We start from the raw sequence: 14,326 nt of genomic DNA, 5'->3' as shown, positions 1-14,326 counted from the left end.
TCGGATGCCTACAAAGGCTGCATTTCAAAAAACATAAATAAAGGGCTGGAGCGATGACTGGTGCGTGAGGGTGTTTGCTGTGCTAACTCGGGGACCTGAGTTCTAATCTCCATCACTCGGGTGAAAGACAGGCCGCCTTACTTCCTCAGTTCTAAGCTCAGCTTGTCTCCCTGGCCATGTCCTTGAACACCACTGTTAGGGATGTCGTCTGGTGGGCTGCTGTACAGTTTGCTTGCATTGCTCTGAAACACCCCAGATTCAGGAAACAAAGTGGGGCGTCCGCTCACTGTGGAGCAGCGGAATGCTGTGCTGTAGAGGCCTGGGCTCAGACGTCTCCTCAGTTAGGGAAGAAGCAGTCATCCATTCCATGCAGGACAGCGGTGAAGAGAGCCACGCCCCCTGCTCCCCCTACCCCAAAGGAATTCACTACTTGTTGGGACTTCTGGCTTGGTGAATCAAGGGCAGAATTCTTCTCCAAGCCCAAGGTCTGTGGGCAACTTGTAACGATCTCTGTTCTCTCCCTTGTGGTACCACTTCCCTCTGGCAGGCTGTGGTCTCCATTAACTGAGCACCTGCTTCCCCCTAGGCGCATCTTCAAGCAGATGGGCTTCCCAGCCACCGGGAGTGGGAACTCAGCACACCCTCAGATTCTCCTTTTCCTCCCAGGACTCCAGGCTCTCCCGGGAGGAGGCTCCTGCTGCAGCCCTCAGAAGAGTTTGTTTTGAGTGACAGCTGTACTTTGATTGGTTGACTCAGGCAGAGGTGCGCTGACTTCCTACTACCTCGGGCTGCTTTCTTTCTTTTATTTTTAACGTGAAGTGCAAGTACCTTTTGCAGCTGAACGTGACTTGTGCAGGAAGTGGAGCGTAGGCATGGATCAGCTTCGAGCGGGGGTGTGGCCTGGGTTTTCTGTCCCCCTCTGACTCCAGGAACTCCTGAGGGACTGAGCGCTCCCTTCAATGTGAAGGCGCAAGGCAGCTGGGCAGTGTCTGCTGTGAGAACCAACCGGAGGGACACACCCTGCCGGTGAGTGCGAGTGCCCCGCTATCAGTTAACGTGGCAGGCACAGTACAGACTTCAGTCAAGGGCATGGGAGCAGGGCATGTTACAGAGTGGTGTGTGAGTGAGGACGGCCTCCTACACTCTGGCTTCTCACACCTGGAGTCCTTTTAGTTGTTCGAATTACAGAAATGAGGTAAGCATCCTTAACAGCCTTTAGACGCAACGTCTGCTCACTTTTAGCAAGGGTTCTTGTGTGTGTGTATGTGTGTATAAAACCTCCATCTGTGGGCTTTGTAGCAAATTGAATGCTGTGACGTCAAGAGTGGGGTGGCTTTGCCCCATGTCCAGGCTCACAGAAGTGTCTACCAGTCTAGACATCGGTTCTTGGTGTCTGGTTTCCCGGCCGACACCAGGAGCTTCTGCAGCGGTCTCAGGGCTGCTGAGGAGATGGGCGGCTCTTAATCTGGTTGGGCTGAGTCTCTGCAGCAGTGGAAGCCGGAGCTTTGTCACCCAGGGTTAGGGACTTTCCTCCCAGGCCAGATGCTGCTGCAGCAGAGTGCCTGATCCTGGCATATGGATAGGGCTACGGATCGTGCCTGGGAATGCTTCAGAGAGATCTGTAAGTTCCCTCTAGCAGCAGAGAAGAGAGGGGGTAAGTCTGAGGAGGACACAAAAGTCCAGGCCAGTGTATCCATGCTCATAGAAGTTTGAGTGACAGTAGCTGAGGGACAGAAGAAGCCCAAGGACCCCATAGCTGGAGGAGTGGACAAATACACGTGGCAGATGCCTCGGGTGGATTATCATTCTGCCTCAAAAAGAAAGGAAATTCTGGTACGCACCACGGCATGAATGGACCTTGAGGGAATTACGCTAAGGGAAACAAGCTGTGCCAGAGGACACATGGTGTGTGACTCCACTCACGTAAGGCATCCCGAGTGGGCCAAGTTCCTAGAGGCAGTGGAACCGTGGCTGCCAACTGGGGCAGTGAGGAGAATGAATTTCACAGGATGAGGAGTTCTAGAGATGGGTGGTGTGGACCGTTCTCCAACGTGTGAACGACTCACCAGTACAGGACCGTGAGCTTAGAAATGGTTAAAACAGGGCCTTGTGCATGCCAGGCAAGCAGCCACCACTAAGCTGTGTATGTTTTAAATTACAAATTCTCTTTAAAAAGTCAGAGGTGCGTAGATTAGAAAAAAGAAAAAGGAAAAAAAAAAAAATCAGTCCTGTGGGACGAAATCTTAGGTTCTCTGTGACTTCCTCAAACTCTAACTGACAAAAACCACACAAAACAAAAAGAATCTGACTGACAGCTAGTTCTACCGAGGGCCTGGAGATCTGCTGCTGACCCACTACAGTTTTTCACGAAGTTGTTGAGAGCTGGGGCCAGGCTGACGGTCTCCTCACTACTGTGGTTTAAATTCCATTCAAGTGGCCTTGGGGGTCAGGACAGGGGCCTGAAGGAGTAGTCTGAGGGCTCCATGCTGTGGGTGTGCGCTGCAGGTGGCCACTGGAGGGTGCTCTGTGGCCTGGGAGACAAATAGCACCTCCCTTGGCAGGCTGGTCTCCCACTGAGTCACTCTGGGACCCTGGGCAAGTTACCAAAGGCCTTTCCCGTCAGTTTCCGCACAGAAACTGCTACATGAGGCATGGGCTAGCATTTCCCACCTCAAAAGGAGGTTGGGGCTCTTGCAGACAGTGTGTGGGGAGCACCTCATAGTCAGACAGTTCTGTGCACATGGAGGCTGCTGTTTTTTCTGGTGTCTCTACCCCTCACCTTCTCTTCTCTTCCTCTCCTCCACTCCCCAGATGTTCTTCCAAGCAGAGGCTACAGGCCTTCGACTTGACGGTCTTCAACCTGGGTGTGCTGCTTCTAGAAGGGGTCTTCCCACAGGGTAGTTGCCTCCGCCCTCAGTCCTGAGGGAGAGAGGGATGCTGACCATCGCAAGGTCTCATGATGAAATCTGGAAGATTTGGTTACTAATCTTCTGGGTTGTCTGTGACTTCCAGTCAAGGTTGAGGAAGAAAAACTGAGATGAGGTCGTTCAGACTCTCAGGTTTTAAAAATAGGAAGGTCACACTTAAGCAGCCGGGTGTTAACAGCACGAAGATCGTCCCATCAGAGTGGAGGGGTGCCTCCTGAGAGCAGGGCCCTACCCCTGGTTCCTCCCTTATTTAGAAGACATTTGTTTTAAAAGGAACTAAAGTTGCTGTTAAGGTCCCGAGGGGGAATTATTTTCCGAAGCAGGTGAATTTTCTGTTACTTTTTGTATAAAAACAGCTGTCTGGTGGCACACATGCCTTCTGAGAGTCTTCTCAGAAAAGGCTCTCTGGGCCACCACATGCTGACTCTGTGGAGGGAAGAAGCCTGAGGGAAGGCCCTCATGCGGGCCAGCTGCCTACTCACCCCTTCAGACGAAAAGCCATCTCACTCCAGACGCTCTTGCTTTTTTGTCTCACCCGGCAGCAGTTGTAAAATAATTTCGGGACTCTTCACAGAGCTGTTCCTTTGAGACGGAAGGGAAGCCACTCGGCTGCAATTTCAACCGTTCCATTTCTGCAATGGTAAGATGCTGTCCCCCGGGCTGAGCACATGACTCAAAAATAGCAAGTTATTTCTGGAACGTACTGACTGTCAGGACCTCTCTGCCGTTTACTAGCTAGGCGGCCTCAGTTTCCCTCAAAAACCTGAAAGGAGAATGTGCACCTCTAAACTGTCTTCTTACCAAGAGAAACAGGAAGTTTAGTGGGGAGTTCATAAAAATGATATGGAAACCACGAAAAGCCACAGTGGGAACACATGCTTTTATTCCTGTTGCTATCTTTCTGTTCTTAGTCGTCCCCCCCCCCCGCCCCCGAAATAAGTGCAGGGGTGCTTGCATGAGCGACGAGGGATGAGGTGCTGATGGAGCATCACAGTTTGGAAACTTCCAGAAAATATAATAGGCTTAGCCTGTGGAGGGAACAGATGTCTCTGGTAGGGGAGGAGCCTCGTGGGTCAGTGAGTGACACATCCACCCCCAGTGAGAGGTGACATGTCAGGCTGGTGAGTGTCCTCTTTTTATGTGAAGTTTGGTCCAAAGGTGGACCCTGGCCCTGGAGGACAAAGGTCCTGAGAGAGGACTGATCAGTGGACACAGAGAGACGGTGAGGCTGGACCAGGGACTCGTAGTTAAGAGGTGGGAGGTAGAACAGGGCTGGCCGTGAGGCCCTGATACTCATGCGGATGAGTTTTGACCTTTCCTCTGTGTAAGGCGGAGGGATGGGGAGTTTGGAGAAAAGAGGAAAACTCCAGCTTAGACCTTAGACCATCCATTAAAAAAGAAATCTATCAAACTCCTCAGCTAAGGAGTCTTTTAGCGGTGGCTGGGCATTAGTGTAGTTGGGCGGGGTGGGGCAAACTGCATGCTGAGACCCTGGTGTCCTCTCAGAAGGCCTCAGAGTCCATTGAGGACTTCGCTGGCCTTTCCTTACATCAGTTTTACGTTTGCTTTATTTCCTGTGTGTGGACAAGTCCGCTAAGTTGATTCTCTCAGGGGCTCGAACTCAGTTCGTTGGACTTGGTGGCGGGTGCCTTTACCGGAGGAGCCCGGACTACCCCTCCATACCCTTTCAAAAGGAGATAAGTCATTCCTCACATGTACCTTGAAAGCACATTTTTTCTTCTTTCTTTACGATGGTTTTTGGATGTACTTGTTTTATGTATAGGAGTGTTTGGCCTGCATGTATGTATGTGCACGGAGTGTGGTGTGCCTGGTGCCCTTAGAGGCCAGAAGAAGGCATCCGATTGTCTGGAACTGCAGTTACAGATGGTTGTGAGCCTCCCTGTGGCTGCTGGGAACCCGACTCAGGTCCTTTACAAGAACAGCAAGTGCTCTTAACTATTGAGCCATCTTTCCAGCTTCCCAAAGCACATTTCCCCCCTAATCAAAATGGGTGGCTGTGAGATGGTGAAGCAAGTGAGGGCCCTTGCTGGGAGTCCAGCATCCTGTTCCATCCTCAGGACCCATGCTGCTGGAAGGAGAGAATAGGATCTTACAAGTGGTCCTCTGACCGCTACATGAACACTCTGGCACACACACACACACACACACACACACACACACACACACACACACACACACTAAATACAAAAAAGAACAAAAAAGCTAAACCCCCAAGCAACCAATTGTGCTTATTTGGGATTTATGACTTATTACTTTTGACATTTTTTAGTCTGTTCTCCAGAGTAGCTTATGAGCAAGTCGAGATTAGATTGTGGTTCGTTTTGTTTCTGGGGAACCAGTGTGGAGAAGGCAGTCAGGAAGCTTGTCCCATGGAAGAGTGACTGAGAGGATGGAACAATGTCACTGAGAGTGTGGAGGACAGGGTGGGTGTGCAACATGTCCAGGAAACAGAACTAACGACTCGCTGGATACAGAAGTGCGGACTCAGAGGGGATGGGGGGATGTCTCTTTTGGGGCCTCTGGAGGATGCTGCTCTTCAAGGCTTAAAACTCAAGGAAAAACGTGGGAAAAGAGGAAAACTCCAGCTTAGACCGTCCACTTAAAAAAAAAAAAATCTATCCAACTCCTCAGCTCTACCAGGTGGCCCCGAGGCAGACAGGTTAAACACTTGAGTTTCTTGAGAAAAATAAATGATAACTCATGTGCAATGATCCCAAAGGTGGTGTGTTGTGGTAGGTGGCATGACTGAGCTCTCTCTAGGTCTGCAGACTCCAGGAGGATCCCTCTGAGTGGCGTGTGAACTGAAATTTAGAGTTTGGCAAACCCAAAGGAGAAAAGCATGTGTGTGAGAGCATCCTGGAATATTTAGACGTGAGGAAGGGATTCATTTCGCTCTAAGGACTAGGTGAGGCACTGGTAGGTGGTGGGGTGGCTGAGGTCAGAGCCGCAGGGTGACACAGCTTTTCTGCATGCCCGGGAACTTGCGGTCTCTGTAGTCTCTAAAGGCTGTGGTAGAGCATTCTTTCAAGCAGAGGAAATACGGTCAGATTTGTTTTAAAAACACAAGGCTGGGTCCAAGCCAGAGGAGCATGGCCAGAGGCGGAGTGGGAGGTGAGCATGGCGGAGGGGTGAGGGGAAGGGGAAGCAGCAGAGGCCTCGATGTCTAGAAGGTTGTGTTTGAAATGCTCTGCACCCCGCGGGCTCTGGCCTTGTTAGTGCTGTCCGTTTTCCTGCCCTGCATGGAAAGGTCTTCGGGAGTGTGTGAAGTCAGGGTGGGAGGCTAGCCCAGAAACACACATGCTGTAATGGATTCATATGGGGGAATGGCATCGAAGGGTGAAGAATCCTTGTGATTGGGAAGGGTGGGGTGAAAGGAAGATGTGCGAGAATCTCCAGTGAGCAGGATCTCCAACAGAGAAAAATAGAAGGCAACTAAATTTCTACCATTTGGCATATGGTTAACCCTAAAGAATACCATTCACTCATTTTCATTAATTAATTAATTAATTTCATTAATTAATTTCATTAATTAATTAATTCACCATCCAATTTGATGCTGGACAAACAGTGGGCAGATCCCAGAAACTGACTGGGAAAGATGCCCGAGATGTATTTTAAAGGAGAAAAACAAGCTGATGACCAGCAATACGTACAGCATGGCATCGTGTATGCAAAAACAAACCAGAAATAATCCTCCTTTAATATGCAAGTAGGTAAACAGAGACAGCCCTGGAGAGACCCAGACACAGTGTCAGCACAAGAGGCATTGGGGGTGTCGGCCGTGTGTTATACCTTCCCTCTACTTCTGCGTTGTTTGAATCTTTCACAGTAATTACGGCTTCAAGTTTATTTCTACATTTTGAGACATTTTCGAAGGCTGTCAGGTTCTTTTTTGTGAGTAGTACAGAGACCCGGGGTGTCCTGAATATCCCCATTTTCCCCTTTTGAAAACAACTGCCAGGCATAGTCCCTTCCTGGACACCCCCCCTCTACACACACACACACACACACACACACACACACACACACACACACACACACACACACGGAGGCCATGCTGGGTGACCCCACAGGAAGAGCCTAACTTGAGTCAGGACCTTTCCCTTTCAAGGCTCAGTGTGATCTGAATGGAAATGGAGCCAGAGTGCAGAATTGAATTCCTGGGTAGCCTTGCCTTTCCGGGAGGCTCTTCTGTGAGCGTTCTCCCCTGGGTGAGCCAGTGCGAGACTGCAGCAACAGTCTTGGCAGATGAAGGCTGACATAATTGAAAGTCACCGGATTCTGAGGCTGCAAGTTCGGGATCCTTCCCAGGCCTCGCTCCCTAGGCGGTCCCTTCACCCTCTTAAGGTTAACTGTGTGTGTCTGGTCTAAAGTGCCTCACCTCTCCTTGTAGAGCGGCTGTTGCAAGGTGAAGGTGTGCCCCCAAGGACCTAATTCGAAAGGCCCTGTCTCTAAACACAGCGACACCCCGAGGTACCGGTGCTAGCCAGTTCCGTGCAGAAATTTGCGTGGACGCCAGCTCGCTCCTAACAGAGTCTCCCAAAAGGCTTCCTTGGCTGGGTGCCCTTACTCCACCACCCCTGCCACCCTGGGCCCTGGCTAGTGTTCCCCTCACGGGCACACAGGAGCAAAGGCCTCAGAGAACACATCAGAAAAAGAGGCGTGATTGCGTCTGTGGCTTGCCGGCCACACCAAGCAACTGAAAATCCCCAAGGGGACCAGGCTAGGCGTGATTTCCTGATAGATAACGCCAGGAAGGAGGAGCCCACACAGCGTGCCCTCCCTCCTCACCCAGTGGCCCTGCTGCCAGGCTGCTCAGCAAACACCTGACTGCTGCTTTTTTTTTTTTTCTTCTCAGCTCATGCCTGTGCAGCTCTGCCAGGAGGAAGCCCAGGGTAGGAGCTGTGCCAGGCAACAGCTGGCACGTTATGGAGCGTCGGAGCAAGATGGAGTTTTTCCAGAAACTGGGCTACAGCCAGGACGACGTGGTCAGGGTGCTGGGCAAACTGGGCGACAGCGCATTGGTCAACGACGTGCTACAGGAGCTGATCCAGACTGGTAGCCGCCCGAGGGTCCAGGACGATCCTGCCAACAGCACTGGAGTAGTGCTGACGCCCCGGGGATGCTGCGGAGTCCGGGACTCTGCCCAGCAGGGCCTGGGACCAGGCTTGGAAGAGGCTGGCGGAGACCCAGCCAGTTACCTGCGGCCCATAGTCATCGATGGCAGCAATGTGGCCATGAGGTAGTGTCCTTGCTTTCCTTCATGCTATTGCTGGGTTCTGGGGCCAGAGACCTTGGTCTCAGGGGTCCAGGGAACCATTTTCCTCGCCGTGGTTTGCTTCAAAGAGTTTTAGGCCCAATGGATGATTTTTTTTTTTTTTTTTTTTTTTTGATTTTCGAGACAGGGTTTCTCTGCGTAGCTTTGCACCTTTTCCTGGAGCTCACTTGGTAGCCCAGGCTGGCCTCGAACTCACAGAGATCCGCCTGGCTCTGCCTCCCGAGTGCTGGGATTAAAGGCGTGCGCCACCACCGCCCGGCAATGGATGATTGAAAAAAACAAAACAACAACAAAAAAAAACTATTACACAAAATAATAGGTTTCTTGATGACATAGTCATCCAAGTATATGACATGCTTTGCCCATAGTCACTTTCCCATTATCCCCTTCTGTCTCTCCTCTTCCCCTTCCACTGGTCCCCTTCCTCCTTAACAAATAGCCCACCCTCTATTTCCCAGCCTTATACAGGAATACACATACATACATATGCCATCTTTGACTTTCTGTGGCTGACTTTTATATTGCTTAAGAAAATGAATCTCAAGTTCCATCCATTTTCCTGAAAATGACACGATCATCATTTTTTTTAAAAAAATAACATATGCTCCATTATGTGTACATACCTCATTTCTTTTTAGCATCCATTTATCTGGCAGTGGGTATCTAGACTGATTCTATAACCCAAATACTGTGAATAGGGTTTCAGTAAACATGGCTGTGAAAGCATCTCGGGGATGTCTGATTTAGAATCACGGAAGAGGTGTAGCTGGATCAAATGGTAGTTCTAATTTGAATTTGTTGGGCTCTTTTCTTTCTTTCTTTCTTTCTTTCTTTCTTTCTTTCTTTCTTTCTTTCTTTCTTTCTCTCTCTCTCTCTCTCTCTCTCTCTCTCTCTCTCTCTCTCTCTCTGTCTTTGTTTTTATTCACTTATTTTAGATCAGGCTTTGAATCCCTCTTCTATGTCTTAGTAGCTGTGGGAACGAGGCAAGTTGCCTCTCTTTCCAGTTCTGTGACATGGAATCAACCCTCCCTAGAGGGGAGTTGTAATAATCTGAGCTACAAAAAGTGCCTGCTGGAGTGTACTCAGCAAGTCGGTGCCGTGACCAGGCTCACAGGAGCAGCAGCCTTCTTCTGAGGGACGGGAGCCAGGGATGGGCAGGAGCCCAGGGTTAGGCGTTGACTGATAGGGCTCCTCTGGAGTCTGTCCCCAGCCAGCTGTGTTATTCTGGGAAGCCGAGAGTACTCGGTTCCTCTCTGTGCAGAGCAGGCCAGTAGGTCTCCACAGTCTCCCTTAGGGCTTGAGAACCAGAATGCAAGAAGTGCTTGGGTTGCCTTCAAAGCCCTCTGCTGGGGGCTGGTGGGGAGGCAAGGCTGCAGTTCCCATTAAGACTGAAAGGAGGGTCTGGGGCCTCTCCCCTCCCGCCTTGAGCTGCTGATAGAGCTAGGCCAGTCTTTGTAACCTGGCTTCTCTGTGTGCTTGGGGATTCCAGCCTGGCGGCGCGTGCGGTCATTGTGCCTGACTTGGCAAAGCTCCGCTGTGGCCCAGTCTCCCAAGCTGCCACACTCAGGGCTGGGTGAGGAGGGCATTGCGCAAACTTGGCCGAGTTACAGCCGGGCAGAGGGCAGAGCCATAGGAAATTGTTCACTCACAGCTATAAATACTTGTACTTCCCTTTTAAAAAGCTGAGTAGGAATTCCGAAAAGCAGTTATCAGCGGGCCCAAATGTGTCAACAGGCATCCCAAGCTCCCCCACGGGGATTTGAGCTCACTTTGAATTTGGCATTGTAGAAGAGAGGTTTGGAATGGCCCAGCCCAGTGTGGCCCAGCCTCAGGGCTGTCCCCACGCGCCCGGCGTGGTGTGTCCCAAGGCCATCGGCTCCGTTTTCCACCTGCTGGCTTTGCCCACAGAGATCGTGATGGAGCCCCTGGATCGTGATGGAGCCCTTGGGACTTAAGCTGTTGTGCATTCGCTCTCGGTGTCTCTCCTACGCCCTCTTTTGGCAGCAGATGGGAAACTATGACATCTTGCTCTCTGGGGGTGTTAAAAGGGACAGTCTCAGGGTATTCCTATTGCTGTGATGAAGCACCATGACCTAAAGTAACTTGGGGAGGAAAGGATGGCTTCCAGGTTACAGTCCATCATCATGAGAAATAGGTAGAAACTCAGGCCAGGAACCTGGAAACAGGAACTGAAGCAGAGGCCAAGGAAGAATGCTATTTACTGGCCTGCTCCTCACGGCATCCTCAGCCTGCTTCTTCACACACCCCAGGACCACCTGCCCAGGGATGGCACTACCCACAATGCTCTGGACCCTCCACATCAATCTCTAGTTAAGAAAATGCCCCACAAGCTTGCTTCTAGGCCAGTCTTATGGAGGCATTTTTCTCAATTATGCTTCCCTCTTGTCAGGTAACTCTAACTTGTATCAAGTTGACAATAAACTAGCCAGGACAGGGGTATGGAAGAATCCATTGCCCAGCGAGACAGCTCAGGTGGGAAAGGCACTTGTCACCAAATCTGATGACCCGAGTTCCCTCCCTGGGACTCACATGGTGGCAAGAGATGGGTATTCATGTTAACTGTCCTCTGACCTTCTCACATATCATCCCACCTATCGATAAATGTACATGATTTAAAAAAAAAAATGAGTCCAATATGCTCCAGCAGCCATAGAAAGTGCAGGGGGAAGAGGTACCTGGCGTCTGCATGATCCGGACAAAACTCACTGGGCAGCAATTGAGAGAAGGTTTGAATGTAAGTTGTCACTGCACAAATCAAAGCCCCCACGTCAGTCCCAAGGTGGTATGTGTTCCCTGAGTTGGGGTGCAAACAGTAGAATGGTTATAGGACAAACAGACTACTTCAGGATGGTGTTTTCTCTCTGGGGGTCAGAGAACACTGTTAAAATGATGCTGGGGAGCTCACGGTAGAGGGCTTTCGTTGGATGGGACTCTCTGTGCTGCCTGGGATTCGAACTGAAACCACATTCTCTATTTGTACACCACTATGGAGTGTCCTGGGTCAATCCGTTCAGTGCTACCACTGCCACCCCCAGACCTCCGGCTGTGGTCAATTTTGTCTTTCCATGCTCAATCTGTGTGGGTTACAAATGGAAACCATTGCACAGACTTACTGCAAAGAAAGTATCACAGTCTAAGTGTTTCCATATACTTTCTGTCGACAAAATATCTCAGTGTCACACACACACACACACACACACACACACACACACACACACACACCCTTTGCCGCTTGGATCCCAGGGAAAAGCACACATTATATAATGATTCTTTGACTGTGGATCTTAATTCATTTCCTTCAAAGGCAAATTCTAAGAGCATGGAGGGTGTGCGCATACATTCTCTGTTCCTCTACTGTCCCTTGCAGTGGGAGTTTGGACAAGCCCTGTGTTCCCAAGGCCAGATAGATCCTTGGCCATGAAAGGCTTGCCACAGAGAGTCCTTCTTTATAGGAATTCAAAATAGTATCTCATTACCTACTGAGCACAGAATTTTAATAACACTGGAAAGATGCTTTTAGGAGATCCTTCTTCTTGGAGGGTTATACGATCCCAGATTGCTTTGGGAAGTGAGGCTGCTATCTGGTCCTGGGTGTGTGGGGGACTGAAAGCCTGGGTGGGACATGTGTCTTTTACCCCTAACATGTCAGACGTGTAGCTCCTGTCGACAGGGACATCTTCCTTGGCTGGCTATCTGTGGTATTGTGTTCCCCCAAATATTGTGCATGCTAATAAACTTATCTGGGGTCAGAGACAGAGCAGCCACAATATTAAACATAAAGGATAGGCAGTGGTAGCACATGCCTTTAATCCTAGCATTCCAGAGGCAGAAGTCCATGTGTTCAAGGATACAGACAGGCATAGTGACTCATCACGCCTTTAATCTCAGAAAGCACGCCTTTAATCCCAGGGAGTGGTGGTAGAAAGCAGAAAGGTACATAAGGCATGAGGACCAGAAACTAGAAGCATTTGGCTTGGTTTAGCATTTGGCTGGTTAAGCTTTCAGGCTTCTAGCAGCACAGTTCAGCTGAGAGCCATTTGGATATGAGGACACAGAGGCCTCCAGTCTGAGGAAACAGGACCAGCTGAGGAATTGGCCAGGTGAGAAAGCTGTGGCTTGTTCTGCATCTGATCTACCAGCATTCAACCCAATACCTGGCTCAGGTTTGATTTTATTAATAAGAACTTTTAAGATTCATGCTACAGCTATCCCTCTGCCCCCTGGAGCTTGCGGCCCCATGCCTTTGCTTACAGGGACCAACAGCTTGACTTTTGACAGCCATGCTTGCTCCCCCTGAAAGAGAGGCTGGCCCCCGGAATCAGTACAGGACATACCCAGACGACAAAGGAGACGGATTGCCCTGGAGGGAAAGCAATCGGGGGTTGACGAGGCTGCACAGTGGCAAGTGAGCAAGTGAGCAAGTGAGCAAGTGAGCAAGAGAGCAAGCGCAGGTGCTTCTGCGGGAGGGAGATTTTAAGGGGAGAAGGGGTGGAGTCTGGGCCAGGGTGAGCTGGTAATCCTAACTGGACATATTAGCCGAAGAGTGAATTTTAATGGTTGGACCTTGATGTTTTGTCTCAGGAACGAGTCAGTGGCCAAGTAAGGGAACAGAGAGACCTTGGGGGCTAGCTTTAAGAATGTAAGTTTTTTTTTTTTTTTTTTTTTTTTTTTTTTTTTTTTTTTTAAAGGGAGAGGAAAAAGAGTAAAAGGGCAAAACCTGTCTACAATGTTCGGCATGCTAGACCCCCCTCACCCCCACCCACCCCCAGTCATCGGGAAGTTACATTCCAGAAGTCCCCCACAAGCCAACACCCGTTGTCATGTGATGGCTTGAAACAACATGTCTTCAGGTGCCTTTGTTTCTGGAGGGCAGAAGCCTGAGTGGAGCTTTTAGGTTCAATTCCACTTATCCACAGAGCTGAGTTCCGTTTTGGATGCCCTAAGGGAGAGCCTCTTCGCTTACTTTTTCCTACGTGTCTGGACCTGGGGCCCATTTACTTTCAAAGTCATCGATGGCTCGAGATGATATGAGGTATGGCATATTTGTGCACATATGATTGTTTCTCTGCAGAGAAGATTCTTAACAAATAACTAAAGGATCTGTGGTCCCCAAAGAATTAGGGACCACTGACGTACAATGAGAAGTCAGAGATAACGCACCAAGCCACCTGCCCTGTGTCCACACAGATTGTCTGAGGAAGGCCATCTGTCCCCGTCTTTGAATCTCCCAGCTGCTGAGGAAGGGACTTGATGGGTTCTGAGGTCAGCACTTGGTCAAGTTCGAGACCCAGCTTCCGGTGCTCTGTGCCACTCTATGTGGAAGCTTATGTGGCTTTCTCTCCTGAGCCCTTCAGGCTGTTTAGGCCAAAGCTATGGGTGACGGTTAAACCCAGATGGAGTGGACTGGGTCCTGGATTAAAGGCTTTTTATGAGCAAGGGGGATGTATTTGTTCAGGACACAGTGGGCTTTGAGATTTATGAAACACTTTCTGATTATGACTCATCTACATGGAAGGGAACTAGATGTATGTGGCTACTCCATCACAAGCTTCAAAAGCCTTCAGTTCTATGGGTTCCCCTAAGCGGGACTGGTAGCTTACTTTGTCATTCTGTGAGGAGCAAGTCAAACAAATGAGAGCCCTGAGCTGTGAAGTGGATGAGCACTGTCCCAGACCCTGGGAAGCCAGGTCTAACATGTGCTCCACAGTCTCTCCGAAGGTCTCATGTCCACACAGGAAAGCAGAAGGCCAGAGGCAGAGGACTCAGTGTATCTTTGCCTGAAAGTCCAAGTTGTGACCACTTGTTCAAGGCTGTCCAAGACAATTGAGAGAGCAGAAAGTTCTGGGGTTGTATTGCTGCTGTGGAAGCTATTTGCTACATGCGGTGAAACATTGTGTACCCTAATAAAATTTGCAGAAGGTCAGGGAACAGAACACGGCACTAGATTAAACATAGAAGCCAGGGAGTGGCGGCCTACACCTTTACTCTTGGCTCCGGGGAGGCAGAGATCCGTCTGGATCTCTGTGAGTTCAAAGCCACCCTGGACTACATGAGACTGACTCAGTCTAGAAGAGAAACA

At 50.0% G+C, this 14,326-nt stretch overlaps 1 protein-coding gene across 2 annotated transcripts in view; it reads left to right on the top strand.

Annotated features, from left to right (window-relative positions):
- Positions 1-475: 475 nt before the first annotated feature.
- Zc3h12d (zinc finger CCCH-type containing 12D) overlaps positions 476-14,326 on the top strand; it is a 39,454-nt gene continuing 25,603 nt past the window's right edge. Inside the window, exons 1-2 of one of the 2 annotated variants that reach the window (XM_076552795.1) lie at positions 476-1,026; positions 7,807-8,190. In XM_076552795.1, coding sequence (XP_076408910.1) covers positions 7,877-8,190 — 314 coding nt within the window. In that variant the 5' untranslated portion in view covers positions 476-1,026; positions 7,807-7,876. Of the gene's footprint in view, positions 1,027-4,710; positions 5,854-7,806; positions 8,191-14,326 lie in introns of those variants that run through there. The other variant, XM_076552796.1, reaches the window with a different exon arrangement.

This window comes from Peromyscus maniculatus, chromosome 16, assembly GCF_049852395.1.
Source record: "Peromyscus maniculatus bairdii isolate BWxNUB_F1_BW_parent chromosome 16, HU_Pman_BW_mat_3.1, whole genome shotgun sequence".
In the NCBI taxonomy this organism is placed as follows: domain Eukaryota; kingdom Metazoa; phylum Chordata; class Mammalia; order Rodentia; family Cricetidae; genus Peromyscus; species Peromyscus maniculatus.
Note: the sequence above shows the minus strand (reverse complement) of the source record. Positions and strands in the feature narration are given on the sequence as shown.